This window comes from Cyprinodon variegatus, unplaced genomic scaffold (genome assembly GCF_000732505.1).
Source record: "Cyprinodon variegatus isolate N-32 unplaced genomic scaffold, C_variegatus-1.0 Scaffold134, whole genome shotgun sequence".
Classification (NCBI taxonomy): domain Eukaryota; kingdom Metazoa; phylum Chordata; class Actinopteri; order Cyprinodontiformes; family Cyprinodontidae; genus Cyprinodon; species Cyprinodon variegatus.
This window is the reverse complement of record NW_015150587.1, coordinates 265231-283761: the sequence shown is the minus strand read 5'-3', so window position 1 is coordinate 283761 and position 18531 is coordinate 265231. Positions and strand designations below refer to the sequence as shown.

The window sequence follows — 18531 nt, the reverse complement described above, 5'->3', positions numbered from 1 at the left end:
AAGAGTTTTAAAATTCACAGCTTATTTAGTTCTGCTCCGCATTTAATGCCTAAAGGAGATATTTTTAAAACAAACTCTGCCTTCAGGTGTTTACTCTACTGCTTTAAAGCCTCCTCTATATTAGATTGCTTTGTTACACTTTCTGTTAAAAAGAAACCTTGTATTTGTATTTAATATGACTGCTATAAATATGTATATATTTAAAATATGTCAGAAACTATATGTTAACTACATTAGCACATACAGTTGTATGTGCTAATGTAGTTACTAAGTATTTACTATGTCTTAATTAGATAATCTGATACCTTATAGATGGTTGTTACAACTGTCACTATTATTTTTTTTCTTTCTTTGTGTTGTTTTTGGTATTCTACAAGTTAGTAGGGAGAATTGTACTTTATTTAGGTGAGTTTATATTCATTATTACCCATAACTACGAAGTTAAAAAAAAAAATGTTCTCTTGATTATGGATAGCTGATAGAATTCATGTGTTTTTTTTTTTTTTTACCTTCTTCCTCCTTTTGAAATAGATAAGCAAAAGTCATTTTTTTTGTATACATGTTTACGGATATGTATGTACTTGTATTATAAGACCTACTGTATCATCTCTCTTCTCTTAATTATATTTTTGCTTTGTTTTTTAACCTGTTTTTATAAAGTAAACAACCACATTGCCTGTTTGCTCTTGATTCTGTGAAATAAAGACCAAAATACTCAGTAAACTGTGATGAAGGTCTCAAACTGAAGTCCTTAACAACTCTATGATCTCACATCCTTTATGTTTAGTTGTGCATTAAACCTAAAAACATTGGATTGGAAGAGAGTTAAGCTCACTGGAAAAAATGCATAACTCAACTACTGACTGACAAAAACATATATAGTTAATATCATTTTTTTTTCTGGATATATGTTTTTTTTAGATGTACATTGTACATTTTCCCCATATTTTGGTAAATATGAACCACATAACCTCAACCCTCCTTACAAGTTAGTGTGTTGCTCTGCTCTGAGGCAGCTGATTGCTTTACAGTAACACGATTAACAGGATAGACTCCAACAGCACGGTGGCCATCATGGTCCCTAGAGGCCGAGGTGTCCGTCTCACTGTGTGTTCTCACTGAGCTCAGCTAAATGAATGGTGATGCTGATTATGAGGCAGGTTTGGCTTTGTCTGTTTCAATCACCAGCAATAATTTCCTCAGTGGGAAAACAATAACCGGAACACAATGAAAAATGCAGTTATGGAAAAAAGAAATAAATCAGGACACCTGAACAGATCGTTTTTTGAGACAATTTGCTGAAACATAGATGTCTAATTTATTGCTTACTTGTTAACCCTTTATACGGCACTCAATTAAAGACTTTAAATATCTAAATTAAGTCATTTTCTCTTAAAATTAGTAAATTTTTTCTTGAACTGAGCAGGTAAGTGAGACTTTGCAAATGGAATAAGAACATTTACATTTAAAATAAGGGGAAAAGTTTAGTCTCCTATATCAAGAGCATAATATCAAATGATCTGATAGTAAGGATAAAAATGCTTCATCCACTGAGAGATTTTCTTATTTACCTACTCAAATTAGGGTAAATACACTTATTTGAAGACATTTTCACTCATTTTTAGATAATGTTTGTAGTGTGTTATTGGAATCCAGGACAAGACCTTATTATCTTTGTAACATTCAAAAAATATGGATGTTTTGATGGGAAAAATGAATGTCAATGTGATAACAAGTAACGCCAACTTGCCCAAATATATAAAAAAACAAAAGTGCTTCTATAAGAAATTCATGAAAAACACTCTGAGAGTAAAAGAAACAAATTTTTTTAAGATACAACATAACCTTAGACGCTTATTAACCCTTTAGCTTTACTAACTTTCTAACTTTTCAATTAGCTTTTTACCTTTTTTTCTTGACTTCTTATTCTTTTTTTTTCCAACTTAATTTACAGTCTGTAATATATAATTCAAGGGCTCATCTAATTGGTCAAATGCCAAAATAAAATGTACAGCCATGTAGCAGTATCTTTGATGAATGGCTGGATATAGATCTTGTGCTTCTAGACCTCACTGAGGGACAGAGGGGACTCCATTTCTAAAGGGAATGCAAGTGATCAAAAATGGTAACTTGTCCTATAAAGGGTTAATGATTATGTTTTAGTCACAAGTAAACACACACACACACACATCAAATATGTTTTAATTATTGAAGAAATATTTTCAAACATAATAGTGTGTTTAAATTAGGAACACACTAGAACACCTTCCAGCCTAATTCACCCCTTTGATTTTTTAAAAACTTTTCCGTTAATAAGCTTCAGTGGGACCTGTCTTAAAGGGATTTAAGTTTCTATACATCAGTGTAAGCGAGAGGAGTTCCTCTGTCCTTCCTCTCAGCTGTTTCAGAAGTTTACTTCATGTAAGCCTCAAGCCCCATATCCTAAAAAAAAAACAAAAAACATTTGGAACAACCAGGAATTTCCATTTCTAAAATCGTAGTCACCTCTCTGCAGTTTTACTACTTTGTTTTCGGTCACCATCATGTGAGATTATTTCCATTTAGGGATTCAAATTTTCATCAAACCACTTTAAAAACAGGAAGGAATTTCTAACAGTATATAGGATGTGGAGATGACCTGGTCCTCCTGAAGCATCCCAAACCATGGCACATCCACCTCTATGCTTCAGTTAGGATTAAATTTGACTGTCTTCCAGATGTTTGTGTAAGTTCATGTGTGCTAAGAAATCTAAGAGAGACCTACATTGGTTTACATGCACAAACTTGCTAGTTAAGAGGTTTAGATCATCTACATTTGGTCACCATGGAGATCCACTTAAAACATTCCTAATCTGGGAGCAGGTTTCAAAGGTTGTTGATTTTGCTGATGCTTCGTGTGGACAGGACCTACAAAATCCAGCTTGGTATGGACGGGCCTTTTTTTAAACTGCTTGTTGAAAGTATTATAGCCCGATTCTCTTCCACATTGTGTTCATTTTTTTTTTTAACTTCACATTTATGTGCTGTTGGTCCATCCAACAGAATACAAATAAAACCACAGAAGGGTGTGAACATGAGAAAATGTTAATTTTTCTGTGACCTTGACGAACCGCCTCCTACATCCGTCACTTTAGTTCGTCTAAAAACTAAACTCTGTCTCTTGTATTTGACTAGTTTAACAGAGAGAGAAATCAGAACTGACATAAAGCCTTTTTTTGTCTTCCACTCAGATGTATGGCATCAGAAGATGAATTTTATCTGCTTAGAAAAGCTGCTGGTGGAGTTTTATGGACTATTCTGGCACATAGGATGATGCTGATTGGTATGAACGAGTGCAGAAGAACACCCTGAAGGTTTGGGGGTAAGGGGGCCTCGGCGGGGAAACGGCCTCAGTATAAAGAGCTCCCATTGGGAGGTCCACGGCAAGACAGCCTCCGGCATGTGCTGAGGCTCATCATTGGCCAAGGACGCTGCGTACATCAGCAAACCCGGTGTTGTTATTATTCTGGAGTGTGGCCTGCTTGATGTGTGACCATGTACAAAAGTGGGCATGTAAATGAACTGTTTCGGCGTGTGCTGACCAACTGCGGCGCCATGATTAGTTACGCGGTCTCTCTGGTAACAGCAGCTGCCACCACGTGTCCACCATTGTGATGTAGAAATCCATCTGACACCATGATGACTTCTTTGTACCCACGCCAACAGTAGAGAAGAAGGAACAAAAAAAACAAAAAAAACCACACAGCTTTTCTTCATCAGGTCTTTTTCTCTTCATTAGTTTATTTTCTAGTTGCTTAAAAACAAAAGAAACTCAGAGGGCCTCAGTTTCAGCTAACAGAAAGCTTGCCTGCACCCCAGCTGCTTCTTTTAGCTTTTTCAAAATTCATGAGCATATGCAAATTATGATGCAACTCATTCAGTTGTCAACTGAGACATGTGACCCAAACAGAAAGGTCTCAGGTCACTGGGGGGGTGGAAGAGGCTCCAGCGGTGCAAAGAGGGAGAGGAGGGAGGCAATCCCCACCTGCCCCAGTCTGCTGTGAGATGGAGCCGCTCTTTGCATAATGGACGCTGATTGATGGGATTTTCTTCTTTTCAAAACACAGTAATACCACAGTTACACACCTGCCGAGGAGCGAGGCATCACCATTTAATGTCTTTAAAACCATCATCATTCTTATATAAATGGTGCTAGATTCAATTTAAATAACGTAAAAAAAAATCTATTCAACAAATCACCCCTTATTCCAACATAGTGACAGTTAAAACCAAATACTTAAATGCAGTGTGAAAAAAAGACGTCTTCTTTACTTTCTAACATTAAATTAAACTATATTTTTCCCATATTAAATAATCTAGAATGACCCAATTTATTTATCTTCGCTAAACCTTAGATTCATTTATCTTTTTTTTTACTTACTGTAAGTAAATCTCTGGTTTCGACTGTATAAACAATATTTAAAGCACCTCTAACACCACACACCCCACTAATCTTTCGAGGGGGTGTGCTTCTAACACACAGGATCTGAATTCTTGATGCAAGACAGAAATGATAAAAAAAAGAACATCAACTGCCCACAGATTTAGTGGGAAAATTTACTGCTGCCATCAGAAATGTTCAACCCCTCCCCCCCAAAACAAAAGATTCTAGAGAAGACGATTCGGCTGTGATTATGTGATGACTGTCCTTTTAGTGTAACACTGTATTTTGTAGGGATGACCACGCTCTGGTAACACTTTTAAGCATTCTGACAAAGGTAAATCAATTAACTCTTTGGAATCTTTATTGCTATCCTCTATTTCTTTTTCACCAAGGTGAATTTGCAAACAAGAAGCTTTCTTAAAGGCTGAAAGACGGTTTATTTCTTCCAGCCTTGGGAGAAATTCTAAAACTTGCCATCTGTGAAAGGAAACATCTTATTAAGGGGCCTTGGTGACTTTCAGAGGACAACAAGGAGAAACAACTAAGCAATGGCAAGACAAGCTCAACAAATGTCTGGTCTAAATGCTTGAGTCACTGAATAAATGAGAACTACAAGTGCAGACTCCACTATTAACAAGAAAAAGGTTTAGTAGGATTTAGATAGAAGTGATGATGTTTGGGAGACAGTCACAGTCTGATTGTAACAAGACCTGTAGTATGTCTGAAGTGCTGTAGGCCAGGTTAATAACATTAAGAACATCCCTGCTATGGCCTAGCATGAAAAGGGTTATTTTTTTTGTCTATGTTGGGCTGGTTTCTGATTGGCGTCATTGATTTAAGGAAAACCATGAGGCAGTCTGTTGGCAATCTGAACCCTGGTCATCATGATGTCTAGATCCTACAGCATCCCATGGTAACAGTCTCTTTAGATGTTAAAAGGGGCAAGCTGCCGCACTGAAACAAGCAGAATAAGCTAAGATCTCAAGAATATTAGTTGGAAGTTAAAAAAACCGGCTGGGGATGGGTTGAACAAACTCTAGTAGGTAAAAGAGCGGCACTTTTGTGTGCAAAAATAACAAATTTCCACTCTCTTTAACTTCCATTCACATCATTGCTAAGGGATTGGTGAGGAGGGGGTTGTTTATTTCTGATTGCAACATTTGCACCTATTTGCGTGCATTTTTGCAAAGGATACCTCCAAAGCAGCTCCAAAGAGTTAGTGTAGCGAGACGGTTTTCATTTTTAGTGTAACAGCTCCACTGCACCATTTCGCTCCGTTTCGTTTTAGTTAAATACCTAGTCCTAAACGCAGATTATACATAAAGCCCATTTAAACATGATGCATGTTTGGCTTGTTGATACATCAATCCTATGCTACAAACATTAGCTTGGAAAAATAAAAAGATCACAAATGAAAAGATCATTCAAATAATAATATCTTCTCTCATAGCAGTGATTTTTAAATACACAGGATAATAGTTATTTGACAAATTAAAGCGAGATCCAACACAACTCCTATGAAACACTGGCTGCAGCCATGCTTCTGTTGTTTTCCTTATATTATTGTTTTCTCCTTCTGCAAACAAATGTTTGTGATGAGGTCCAGCTAGTCAGCATGCGGTCTGCCAAGAAACCGACAAACCAGGAAAAAAAACAGAGGTCCTATTAAAAAAACAAAGGCCACTAGGCAATTAGAACAACCTAAACTCCCTCACGCTGTGCAATCGCCTTCTTTTACTACAACCGTGTAATATTTACTCTCAACTGCTTCAAATTTGAACTTTTTCCTCCGAGCTTATTACCAAATATAAAGCAAAATGACATGGAAACAGTGCAAAATGAATCCAAGCTGTGCAATAGAGTCTACTTCTATGTTTTAGCATAAAAACGAGACGTTGATGGTAAAAACAGTACATGATTAAAAATGGATAACAAAAATCAATGCTGTGGTAAATAAAGCACGGACAGGAACTGCTGGGCGGAGGACAAGAGACATTCCCCCGCAAGACGAAAAAACAAAGGAATCATCAGGCGGCAGCGTCTGCTTCAATGTTTTGATGCAGCCCACGTCACTACAGGGTTTCTGCTGCTTTAATGGGGAGTCGGGGGCGACGGCGGGGTGTGCTTGGAGTGTGTCGCCTCACAGGGGCCCGAGCAGCCATCTGCCACCCTACTTCAGCCAGCCTGAGCCTGATCCTCAGCCCAGCCCAGCAGGCCTGCTGTCTCATCCCCTTAGAGGGGGGGGGCATGTAGCGACGGGATGGGGAGCTCCCCTGTAAGACCCTATGACCTGGTCCCCCACCCCGGCGGGGCAGACGGCACAGACAGACAGCGCCGTGTCTGCGCCCCGCCGCCTCCCCTGTCTCTCTTTTATCAGCCAGTAAAACCCCAGGGGCTGCTGGGGAGACATAGGCGATGGAGGAGAAAGAGATTGAGGGAGGGGAGGGGGGGGGGTTTGGTGAATGAACACAATAAGAGACTGACACAGACCACCCTGACCCCCCCCACCATGCAGATCTCTTTATTCCCCATGGACAAGCTGCTGACCTCTCCTCCCCCTCTTTTAATCTCTGCACCACCAAAGCCCGGTCAGCTCCCCGATTCTGTGTGGCCAAGCACGCCCCCCCCGCACCCCCGGCTCAGGACACTATACTCTGTGACTTCACCAACATGTAGTGTTGTCATTTTGTCACATGGATGTTTGGTAGCTTTCTGGAGGTTTGCCCCCATCCACCGCCACCTGTTTTATGAAATGTCAAGTTCAGTAGCGGCAAACGGTTAACAGTAAATCATCCAGGCAAGCAACAATGCAAAGGAATATTTTAAGTAGACTTTGGGCATGGGTGGGAGCCGGCTGCTAGGCTGTTGTGGTGAGCTTCTGGATGGTACGGTTGTAGTATTGTGTGGTGATGGCTTCCAGGGGGCTCCAGCGATGCGCATGCAGCTCGATGACCTCCATGAGGAGGGAGCGGGTCAGCTGAGACTCGCTCGGACTCAGCATCTTGTCCCTGACGGCTGCTAGGAGCTCCGTCATCATCTCAGGAAGCTGCTCCTCTAGCAGACGCCCTGTGCTCTGCAACTGGAGGACACAGGGAGAACGGGTAGAAGTTAAGAAAAATAAAACAGGAAAAAAACACAGTAGATAACAAAGAGAGACAATGTCTGGCACCTTGTTACTGTGAGCACACAGAGATTCACACACCCTGCAGCTATGGAGCTGTGTTTCTTAGCATCTGGGAACTGTTTGTAATTCAAAGCTCACTTACCTTTGCTCTTGCTGTTCCGTTATCCCAAGGCCTTTCCCTCTACTACTGAAGGATAGGTTCAACCTGTTTCAGCTGAGAGGCTTTCATAGCAACATAACCATTGTGGTTCTGAGAGTGCTGATATAACCCCAGATCCTTAGGATGTTTGGAGGATGTTCCTTTACGGTCTGATTTTTACATGTAATAGTATCAAAACGCAAACATAACAGCATTACACATCTATACTGAGAATATGAATGAAAATATCACTAAAAAGTAAATATAAAGTTAGGTGGCTACAATGAGAAGGGTTTCATGTTGGCTAAACGGGAAAATACTGTTTTTTTAGACAAATAAATCAGATTGTTTGGGATGGGTTCAATGCAGAGAGTGAATTTCTACACTATGAGATCAATGATATTCAATATTATTATTAAATAAACAAATGAACCAAGGTTGTCCCATTGATCCTTAATAATCTAAATTGTGTTCAGCCTCCTAATGCTCAATTACTGGAATAACTGTTAGAAACTGATCTAGAAACTGTTTTTGCTTCCTTTTTTTTAATATCTGAGTTGGATTAGTTTTATATTTTTAGGTGTCATGGTGCTGGGAGGTTAAAGTTTCTCCCGTCTTTGCAGCTGTATCCAACTGTCCAGTTGTTATTTAAGAGCATTCCCATATCATGATGCTGCCACTGCCATGTTTTAAGGGATGGTTTGTTAAGAGTGAAGCTGAACTGCTAGTTTTGTTTTAAATCCAATCCAATCTAATCTGAAAAGGGCTGCAGAATGGAACATTAATTCAGTTAAAGGATGGCTTGGAACTCACCGGCCGTTACTTAAACATCCCCTTCTTGTGAACTTTTATACTTTGCATCTCAAACTCCATACCATATGTTACCATAGATGCCAACTTTAATGGCAGCTTGGCTGATGCACCGTTGTGACAGTCATAGACCGAACAGTGCCATTTACATTTTGCTCTGCTTTATGTGATATTTAACGTGCTAATAACAAAACACAGTTTGTCTTAGAAATATGCCAAAATGTAAAAAAAAGTGGAAGGATTATGAATAGATTACCATTATACTATTTATCAAACACAAAAGGCTTAATAGTTTCCATTTTATCTAATTTCCTTCTCTTGTTGAAGACAGTTTGGTCTTTAAAGTTACAAGCTATAAAACAAGCTGGTGCTTGAAAAAAAGCCATTTTTTTGGTTTTCTATCTTTATGTATAAAATTAGGTGCTTCTTCTGAGACCAACTGGACACTCAGAGAACAGCTTTGCTAAGCGAGGACATTCCTCTGTCTTTTTTAAATGTGTGCTTGTGTGTGGTCCATACCTCCAAGGAGCAACAAAGGACCGCATCCTCTTTAACATCTGTTGACTCAAGCAGCTATAAAAAAAGAGCAAAACAAAAACAAAAATATTAGGATGATAATTAGAAGATCTAACAACTACATAACGACATTCAGTCTAATGCAGGATACTATGATTTAGATCTAAATCCATCTGTCTGCAGACCTAGTCCCACTTGTAAGCATTTTTAGCTGGTTGAAGGAAGGCCGCTTTTCCATTGCCTACAAGAAGGACGTCTTCAGCTGTTTGAGACACATTTGTGAGACTCATTGTGTGAAACGTAATAAAGCCCACCCATCACTCTTATAAGAAAACGCTATTTTAAAACTACAGCTAGCAAGCTATAAGCAGCAGGTCTGTTAGACGGCTAAATGCATGCTGGCTATCTAAGGCAAATGCATTATGGAGCTAATCTCAGCTACTTGTGTTATTCTAGAAACTCTATTAGCCAGACGCTAATAAAAGAGTAACATTCTGCATAAAAAGCAGCTTTACTTTAAAACTACAGTTACATTTTCAGTATTCATTACATTTTCCTTTAACAATTTATCAATAAAATAAATCTATACATAATATTGTATTAAAATCAGTTAAACAATCAATGCATTAGGTCTGTTTTGCAATCGTAGAAATAATAGTTTTTCTGTGTTAGGTAAAAAAAACTGGATCATGTTTCACTCTTAGGTCCCAAATTATTCATTTGGGTTTAGAGGGTTTAATTTTTTTAATTGTCTGACTGATGTTAAATGTTAGACTCTGATCTTTCAGACAGAGGTAAAAACAAATATGTCTGGAATAGTAGGAGTGTATAAACGTACTCATAGTGCAGTAAAGTAATATGTTGTGTTTATGGCAGGCTTGTTCGGGGTCAAGTCTATTAAAATCATTTTAGCTGGAGATTTAGAAATGATTCAGATAAAATACAGCTTTAAGTAAAAGTTTAAAAGACGATAAAGTTTGGTTCTAGTTTCTAAAATAAATTAACAATGGAGAATCCAAAAGACATAAAAACACTGACATAAAGCTTGAACCTTCATAAGTCTGAAAGACGAAGGAGGAATAAAAAAAGGCCTGCTCCTAACTGACGTGTCGATCTACATTTAGTGGAAGCTGGGCTCTTATTTCCCTCTCTGCAACTTTCTCGCTGCTTCACCTATCATTCAGGCCCAGCAGTTGAACAGACGTCAGCTCCTCAGTATGCTAAGACAGGCGTGGTGACAGAGAGGCTGTTTGAAGTAGGAACTCCAGTCCTGGCGTTTCCACAGTGGGGAAAGTAAGTGACAAGCTGGAGGAGCTCATAATGAGTTCTCAGGGGAGCTCAATTCAGATCCCCCCCCCACCAAATACTGTTAAAATGATCTAATCAAAGTCATTCCTCTTTAGCTCTCCAGCTCTGCTCTATTCACAGCTTTTTATTCTCTCTCACAGCACAGTAATATACATTTATGACCACATGAACATTTCCTTTTAAGCAGAAGATCATCATGTTTCTTTGCAGGATCAGCAAAGAAACAGATGCACAATAATTTCCTGCAGATATTGGACCAGTGATAAGCAAAAAAAAAAAAAAAAAAAAAAAAAAAGGAACATGCAACCTTCGATCCTCTGATAACTCCGACCATCAAACCACACACTTAAATACATTCAAATTACTTTATATAAAGACCTGCCATCATAATGCTGAAAATACACACAGACCTGTTGCTTTTCTCCCGATGGAATAATAAACTAAAAATTCGACTGAAACCATCCTCCCAGTTGTTGCATAGCAACTGGGAGTCTATCTTCAGGATTAGCACCACTTGTAGTTACAGTTAATTTTATTACAGTATTACTGTTGCAATGATGCTGTCTCACTATCTGCTAACCAAATAAGCCTACATATACACCAGAGTCTATAATAATTTGCCTGTGTGGGCATCTGTAGGTTTATATAGCTTCTAGGCAAACAAAAAAAAAGCATGCTGGTGTGGAAATGCAAACCAAGTTCCTATTATATGAGAGTTGTATAGTAGGAGAAAAAAAAAAAAAGATCTTTTTAGTGAAACAAGTTCGCTGCTACCTGCTCTATAACTGTGGACTTTTAGACGGGGCACATCTCATGGTTTATGGCAGCTTTTTAGATTGAAGTCATTTTATCTAAAGCAACTCCTATAAACAAGGACATTCACAAACTCAAGATGAGCTTTAAAGCTGAAAAGGAACTATTTTAAACTGTTTTACTGTGCTAGGTGAAGGAACTTATAAAAACGTAACAGCGATGAGTGTAAGTAACTGAACTCACGTAGAAACCTCATAAACTACAGCAATGTAATAAAATATTAAGATCTGTTAGCGATTTATAGATTGTTAGTCGAGGAAAAGAATTAATCATTTACCAAACCTTTCATGAGACATGCATGCATGCATTTTTTCACTTTTTTCACTGTTAGTTAATTTTACCTTGCCCTTGTAGAAAAGAAGTGGAAGGGTGCTGGAAAGCTTTTATTCCTGGCATCAAAAAAAAAGCACTCCCACTCACACGAGTGGTGACTTCAAAGCTTGCAGCTCTGCAGCTAAAACAGTGATTAAAGCAGCCGTGTTCAGTTACTGGTAGATCCGCTTGTAAAGCGTGACCTTTTTCCACTTTGTTGGGATCATTTCTGTCTAACTTGTTAAGGACAGACACACAGGGGTGAATAGTGTCTCAGTTGACTTGCTGGGAAGGTTTAGCTGCAATGCCATGGCTGACTAAAAAGGAGTGACAGTGACTAAGGGTAAGTCACTAAGGTTTATAATTTGAAGTTCTTACGCCGGCTGAAGACAATGGTTGTTTATTCAACTGGCAAAAGGGGGAAACTTTGATGAAAAAATAATCTGTAAATGTATTTCCATAGATTCTCTATTAGTTTCGGTCTGGACTTTGACTGGGCCATTCTAACACACAAACACACTTGATCTAGGCTATTCCTTTGGACAGCCGGCTGTATGTTTGAGATTGTTGTCCTGGAAGGTACCTGTTACAGTGTCAAGATTTACAGGTTAGTCATTTATTTAGTTCCGTTTAGTCTCACCCGTGCAGAATGATGCTGCCATCCCCATGTGTCACACCTCGCAGAGTGCATTATTAGAGATGTCCAACATTTTGGATTTAGACCAAAAAAGGTAATTTTACACTCATCTAGCCAAAGCAGTTTGTCTGCTGCTCCGACTACACAGCTCACAGATAAAAAGCTTATCACTTAAGGTAGTAAGCTATTTCTTAGTATGTTTTCAACTCTGTCAGTTTTTCCAGCGCTAACTCTGCATTAAAATACTCCAGATGCAATGCATCATTTTCCTTCTGTATCACTATCATATACCACTTCCTGTGGGTCTATGAGATAAAATCCCAATACAACAGATTGAAGTCTGCGGTTGCATCATGACAAAATATGGAAGAGTTTAAGCGGTTTTGCAAGACGCTGGTCGTGCAGGAAGATGTGTGGAAGGCAAACAAGCACTGTGGTTCTAACTGAACTCTGACGCCCACGAAAACGGATCAAATTAAAGGCAATAGTTCTGGGAAAAAGCCTGAAATCCACGGCATGAATAGATGCATGAACACCCACATGTGTTTTCTTTTCTTTTACAATGAGAGTGAAGGATCTACGTACGTTACTTCTAATGCTTTAAACTGTTGGTATGCATGTGGGTTTCTGACTAGTTACCACACCTTTAGTTGAGCAGCAGAGTCTTTTAACAAGCTGAGATAATGCCCTGGGCATACCTACGGACGGGGTGTGGACGGATGGATCGCTGTGTCAGAGACTGGGTGTTTGAAGTGCTAGACTGCTAGAGGTGTTAATGCGGGTGCTATAACTCACCTATACGCGTCTGTGTTATTCCCTTGTAGTTGGATGATGCAATTTAAAAGCATTTACACAAGTGGATTCTCAGATCTTGTCTGTCTCTGCCTTTGTTTTCTATCTGTCGCAGCGTAAGCAAACTTCCTCTACACTAACTGTCAATCTGACCACAGTCTCCTGCATTTCCTCCTTGCCGCCCACTCACTTCCCCCTTTCAATACCCAGGCTGTCGTAAACCTCTGCTGTATCATATCTTAGTTTGCTGTGGCTTCTCGTTATGGTTTCTATGGTGACCAGCAGAAAGTTCAACCAGCTGGTGGGGACATAACCCAGGGTCATGCATTTTTTTTTTAACTGGAATAATTGTGTCTCCATCGTTTGCACCTCTAACCGAACCACAATGCGGTGTCTGGAGTCTAGACCGCGTCTGGTCGCAAAACAGGAAACCAGACGGCAGAGACGGCAACGAGCAAAAAAAGGCGAAGGTGCTTCCTCCTGCAGAGCGTGGACGAGTTGGCACGGGTTGGTGCCATTCGTTGCTGCAACCTGAACCTGTTTGAATACAAACCTCTCGTAAACATGTGAAGATGGGGCACACCAGAACCCTGAAAGGCTGGCCGGAGCTGCTCCTCATGGTGCTGAACACCTCGCATAGGAAGGTGATGAAACCCAACCAGTGCTCCACATCCGTCTGCTGCAGCTCCTCACGACGGGAGAAGTCTCTCTGAGGGAGAGAAAGAAAAAAGAACAAAGCATCTTTTAGCTTAGAAAAATGCCAAGCATGTGAAGCTTCTGTGATGGCGTTACACAACGTGTCAGCTAGCAGGTGGATAAACAGCGCACAGGAGTGATCTTTACCTTTTCAGGCTAATAATCACTGTTAACATCTTTCACATCCCTCTGATGAAAGTTGTGGAAGCTGGCAAACACATTAACCCTGTGTCCAACAGTACTTCAAGCCAAAAAAAACCTTTGACAACCACATTAAAAAGATCCTTTTTTTTGCTCATCTCCAAAGTGAGAACGGTGAAGTGTGTCAGAGCTGTGAAAGTGTCGAAGTTAATACAGGTTAATGCTTCATGCGCTTACATATAAAGTTGTTGCCGCACAGGTTAAACTGAACCTTTATTAACAGGCAGCGCCAGGGCTTCCTTTTTTTTCTCCCTCACTGAGGTATCTGTAAGGGGGCTTTAGAAGTATAATCTAGATAAGTAAAGTAAAATCTTAGCAGCAGCAAATCTCACTGAATAAAAGCTGGAAAAATTGCACCTTTAATTTGAGTCCATTTATTCTGTGGGGGGAAAAAATCCTGCTGTAAGCGATTTCTGTTCCTGTTAGGAGACATCGGATGAAATGAGCTTGTAGTTTTCAAGGGTTTATAATGCTGTGTGTCTGACAAAGTGCATTGGAAAAGCAACGGGTTCAAAGTGAAGTTGTTCTGATTCTGATACCAGTATCTGAAATGTCTCTTTTACTGCCGGAAATGCTGGCATCGGTATCAGCAAACATTTGAATTCAGGCATTGATCCGATACATGGAATTTAAATAGAAATGTACTATGATAGTCATATCACAGTCATGTAGGCGTAGCATGATTATCTATAGTTTATTGTTACATACTGGTATTGGTACTCAGCATCGGCTGATACTCATAGAACAAGCATCATATCAGAATCGTATCGGGAAAGAATAAAAACATTTCGAAACATCTATAGTCCAAAGTATAACCCATCTTTTACCTTAATTCATATCAAATCTTTATAACTGAATTCTCACAATTAGGCAGGCTGACTTTTCTCAAGCAAAATAGAGCTACCCAACTATGTTTTTCCTGTTACAATAAATAGGTATAAGAAATCCCTCATAATTATCCATTACAAGCCCAAAGAAAGTATGATGTATTGTAAAGTTAGAGCTTAAAATAAACGCTTTTATCCCTACTGAAGAAATGTATATAAAATATACATCTACATCTGTGATTTTAAGCGACTCTGATTATTTATTTGAAAGCTATTGTACACATATTTACGAGGACTTGTGGAGTAGAATAAATGGAATAGCCTCAGTTTGTTCTCATACAGCTCTGATGGATCCAAAGGAAAGAAATCTTTCTACAACAGTAAACATGAAAACAGAGAAGCGTAGCATCAGCTGTGTTTACTGGGGGAGGTCTTTAATAGGTTTAACAGTGGCAGTGTTTAGGCCCAAACTAAACCTTCCTCTGAATAAACAGAGCAGCCCCGCTAATTGGCCCCATATTGAGATCCGGGGGTCTAATGGCAACAACATTAATGAAAGCCTTCATGAGCCCACTTATGACATTTAAAATGTTTTATCACAAAAAAGCCAAAATGTCAAAGGCGAGCGGGGGGTCTTTGCTGGCTGGGAAACAGAAATTAAAGAGAGATAAAAGAGAAGAAAAGACCACACAAATGTGATGGAAGTAGGAGAAATGCCTTTAAAAGGAGGTGGAATAATCTAGACAGAATTCCACATGTTTCAGACCTGGATAAAAATCTAAACTTTTAAATATATGTTTTTAGACATAATAAATCTCTTATCCAGAAGAAATCTAAGTAAAAGAAATACAAACAGCAGCAGGTGGTTAACTTTCTGATGGGAAGGAGGAGAAATGGGGAGGCATCAGTCTGTACTGTAATGGGTGACAGAGGTGAGAAGACGTGGGAACATGGGAATAGAGAGCTCATGAGGGAGGAAATGAAAGGAGGGAGTGGTAAAGGATGCTACGCTTCAGAGGATGTTTTCATCCAGGATGCAGGACTGGAGCTGTGCAGTAAAGAGACGGGATGGAAGGTGAAGAGGAAGCAGGCCATCCGCTCCCCCAGGGAGTTTAGATTATTTAACTTTGTCTATTGAGATGTACAGATGTGAGGCACGCTGAGCCGGCCAATAGAGTGAGCCGCAACCAACACTTAAATACTTTGTAAAACGCAAACAATTCCTGCATAATCAAGGGCAACAATGTCCTGAAAATCAAGAAAACAATCTAAGAAGAACTGGATAGAAATACTAGAGTTACTAAAGCAAAAAGATGCAATATCATAAAAAAAATTAATCATGTAAATCGCTGCATTATGAAGCATAAAAGTTTGGCCACGATTCAATTATCCAAGAGTTGAACAAAATTCCAAAAGAAACCTTGTTTTCCAAAATGAAACCATAACTAACAAGATCCCCTGAGATCGTTCACACAGGCTGCAGAAACAGCAGAAGAGATTTAATTTTGCAACAAGAAGTCGATTCACTGTGAGGTAATGAAACCAGTAGCTCACCGCCGTGTTACCTACCAAACACAGCCAGAATCATTATAGAGAAATAAATCTCCAGGGCAGGAGGTTTTCTTCGACTCTAAAAGATGCTCTTACCTGAAGCATGTTGAGCAGCAGCGATCTGAACTTGGTTCCCTCCACCATAAACAGAGCCATCTTGTCGCAGAGTCTGGCTGCCGTTGCAGCGAAGCTTCGGTCAGACACGGCCTTGGAGTAAATGGCTCCAACCACCTGAGCCAGCGACTCCTCAGACCGGGCCGAGCTCTGCGCCTCCTCCATGAAGGATGCTAGCTGCTGTTCCACGCCGCTGCTGTTGCTCCTCATGCTGTTGAGAAGGTCCACCAGCCGATCCATGTTCTGGGGTCGGGACTGGGACTCCTCTGCATGGATCTCCTCCTGCAGAGAAGGCAATGTTCATATTTGGCGTCAGATTCCAGACTCAGTTCTTTGAAATTTTCTAAATGTTTCACAAAACTTCATAAGGAATTTAAGACTGATATTTGAATCGCAGGCGTCACACCAATTAACAGGTTAATGGGATTGATGGGTAAAAGTTAATTGAGTAACACCATTTCAATGCATTTCAATGGCAGTGGAGGAATCTGGCAGATTAACCAAAAAGTTTTTGAAGGGAAGACTTTTTAATATGTGTTACTGTGGCAGAATTTAGATTTCTTCTCTTCTTTTCTAAGCAGAAAAAGGGCCGAAAACAAATCTGATATAACTGAGTGGAAAATAAATTATCAGGTACATTTTAATCAAAAGCTGCAAAACACCCAGAAAAGTTGCATTGAATTATTGTATTTTCTTAAATGAATCATCTGGTTGTTGTCAAAAGGCACAAAGTGTTTTGCCAGTTCATCAGTTAACTAAAAGGTAGAAGCCACAAAGAGCTGTTAAATAAATGCTACCCCCTCCCCCTTAGGGAGCAAACAGACAGTCCTTCTGTGTGACTGCAGAATAAAACACCTGTACAGTTAAATGAAGCCACAGGGTGAAAGACAAGCGTCTGTGTGATAATGAAGCTACTCGTCTTTTACAGGTGATAGTGAAACCTATGTTAGCATGTGCCCACATAGATCAGCCCACATAGATCAGGCCCTAGCTGCCCTGATAGAGAGTGACAGACACTAAGCAGCTTTTCGTTACCTTGTCTTTTAGCCGCCTCCTCAGCCTCTCCTTTGATGACTGCAGTAGACTGACTTTTGGCCGCTCTGTCAGGCCATCGCTTGCCTTCCCACTTGGCTGAATGTTAAGGACTTCCTTACTTACTGTAGGGTCTAGGAGAGCTGTTGCACTGGGTGAGGGGGCAGATCTGGGTGAATTAATGGGACTTCTGTTGTTGCAGTCCTGAGCTTGTCTGATCTGCTCGTCGCCCACTCTCACATTCTCAGTTTCTTTGGTTGTTCTTGGCGATGCCTCTTTATCGCCTACAGTGTTTGTCTCTCCATGCCCCTGGCCTTTCTGATTGTGGTGCCAACGCCGGTTCTGGCTGTAACCGTGATGCTGTGGTCCACCTTGGCGAGGCCCAGCATGTCCTCCTTGGTGCTGGCGAGGTGGTCGACCAGCATTGTGGTGTCTGTATTCTCCCTGATCATTTAAATTTAACTCTTGCTGGTTTGGGGACTGCTGGTGACTTTGATCCCTCTGCCTCTGTGGAGACTGTGGCTGTATCTGTTGAGACTGGTTCTTCCCCCCTCCTCCTCCTCCCTGAGGTCGCTGCTGCCTCCTGAAATTAAACCAGGTTTGAGTTAGCGCCTTCATGATGTCACAGGGATCACAAGTCTACACCCAGGTGCCCGACAAATTACTTAAACAGCCATTTACAAACATTAATCAACCTGCAACACTCAATAGAAGTATTGCTTACTGAACTAGAAGCTATAAACTCAAAAGCTCACATTCTGCTTACATGAGGATGAACAGTCTGTGTGTTTTTTCCTGTCCTGCATCGCTGTGGTGTTTGTGCTGTTCTGGCTCTGGTCTACAAACCAGACATATGGTCCAGGGGATTAGATCCACTCTGAGGTCGCAGCTTATCGTCTACCACAGCTTGTGAACTTGCACAAACTTAACCAACCAACCTTTTTTAGCAAAAACTGACAAAGGCAGGAAAAAAAATGTTTTGTTGACTAATAACATGTTGCAGAATTAGTATGCATGAACAAAATTTAAGTGTTAAAAAGGTAAAGAAGTTAAATTGGTCATTAGGACACGTTTACTAAGCATGAAATTAACAAGTCAACATTTGCCAAATGAAACCATCATGGGCATCCCATTCAATGAATGTAGGTGTTTTTCTATCTTTATAGGTCAGGACATAGCTAAGAGGAAATACCCAAGAGCATTAATGTGCCTTAATCTATCAAGAAGGCGATGATT

The 18531-nt window shown here is 40.0% G+C and overlaps 1 protein-coding gene across 4 annotated transcripts in view; it reads right to left on the bottom strand.

The window, feature by feature from the left end:
* Positions 1-3743: 3743 nt before the first annotated feature.
* The window catches only part of ctif (CBP80/20-dependent translation initiation factor), a 60302-nt gene continuing 45514 nt past the window's right edge, over positions 3744-18531 (bottom strand). For 3 of the 4 annotated variants that reach the window (XM_015376399.1, XM_015376400.1, XM_015376401.1), the window contains 5 exons: positions 17299-17878; positions 16246-16545; positions 13428-13583; positions 9016-9069; positions 3745-7502 (listed from right to left, as the gene is read on the bottom strand). In XM_015376399.1, the coding sequence (XP_015231885.1) occupies positions 7281-7502; positions 9016-9069; positions 13428-13583; positions 16246-16545; positions 17299-17878 (1312 nt within the window). In that variant the 3' untranslated portion in view covers positions 3745-7280. Of the gene's footprint in view, positions 7503-9015; positions 9070-13427; positions 13584-16245; positions 16546-17298; positions 17879-18531 lie in introns of all 4 variants that reach the window. The other variant, XM_015376403.1, reaches the window with a different exon arrangement.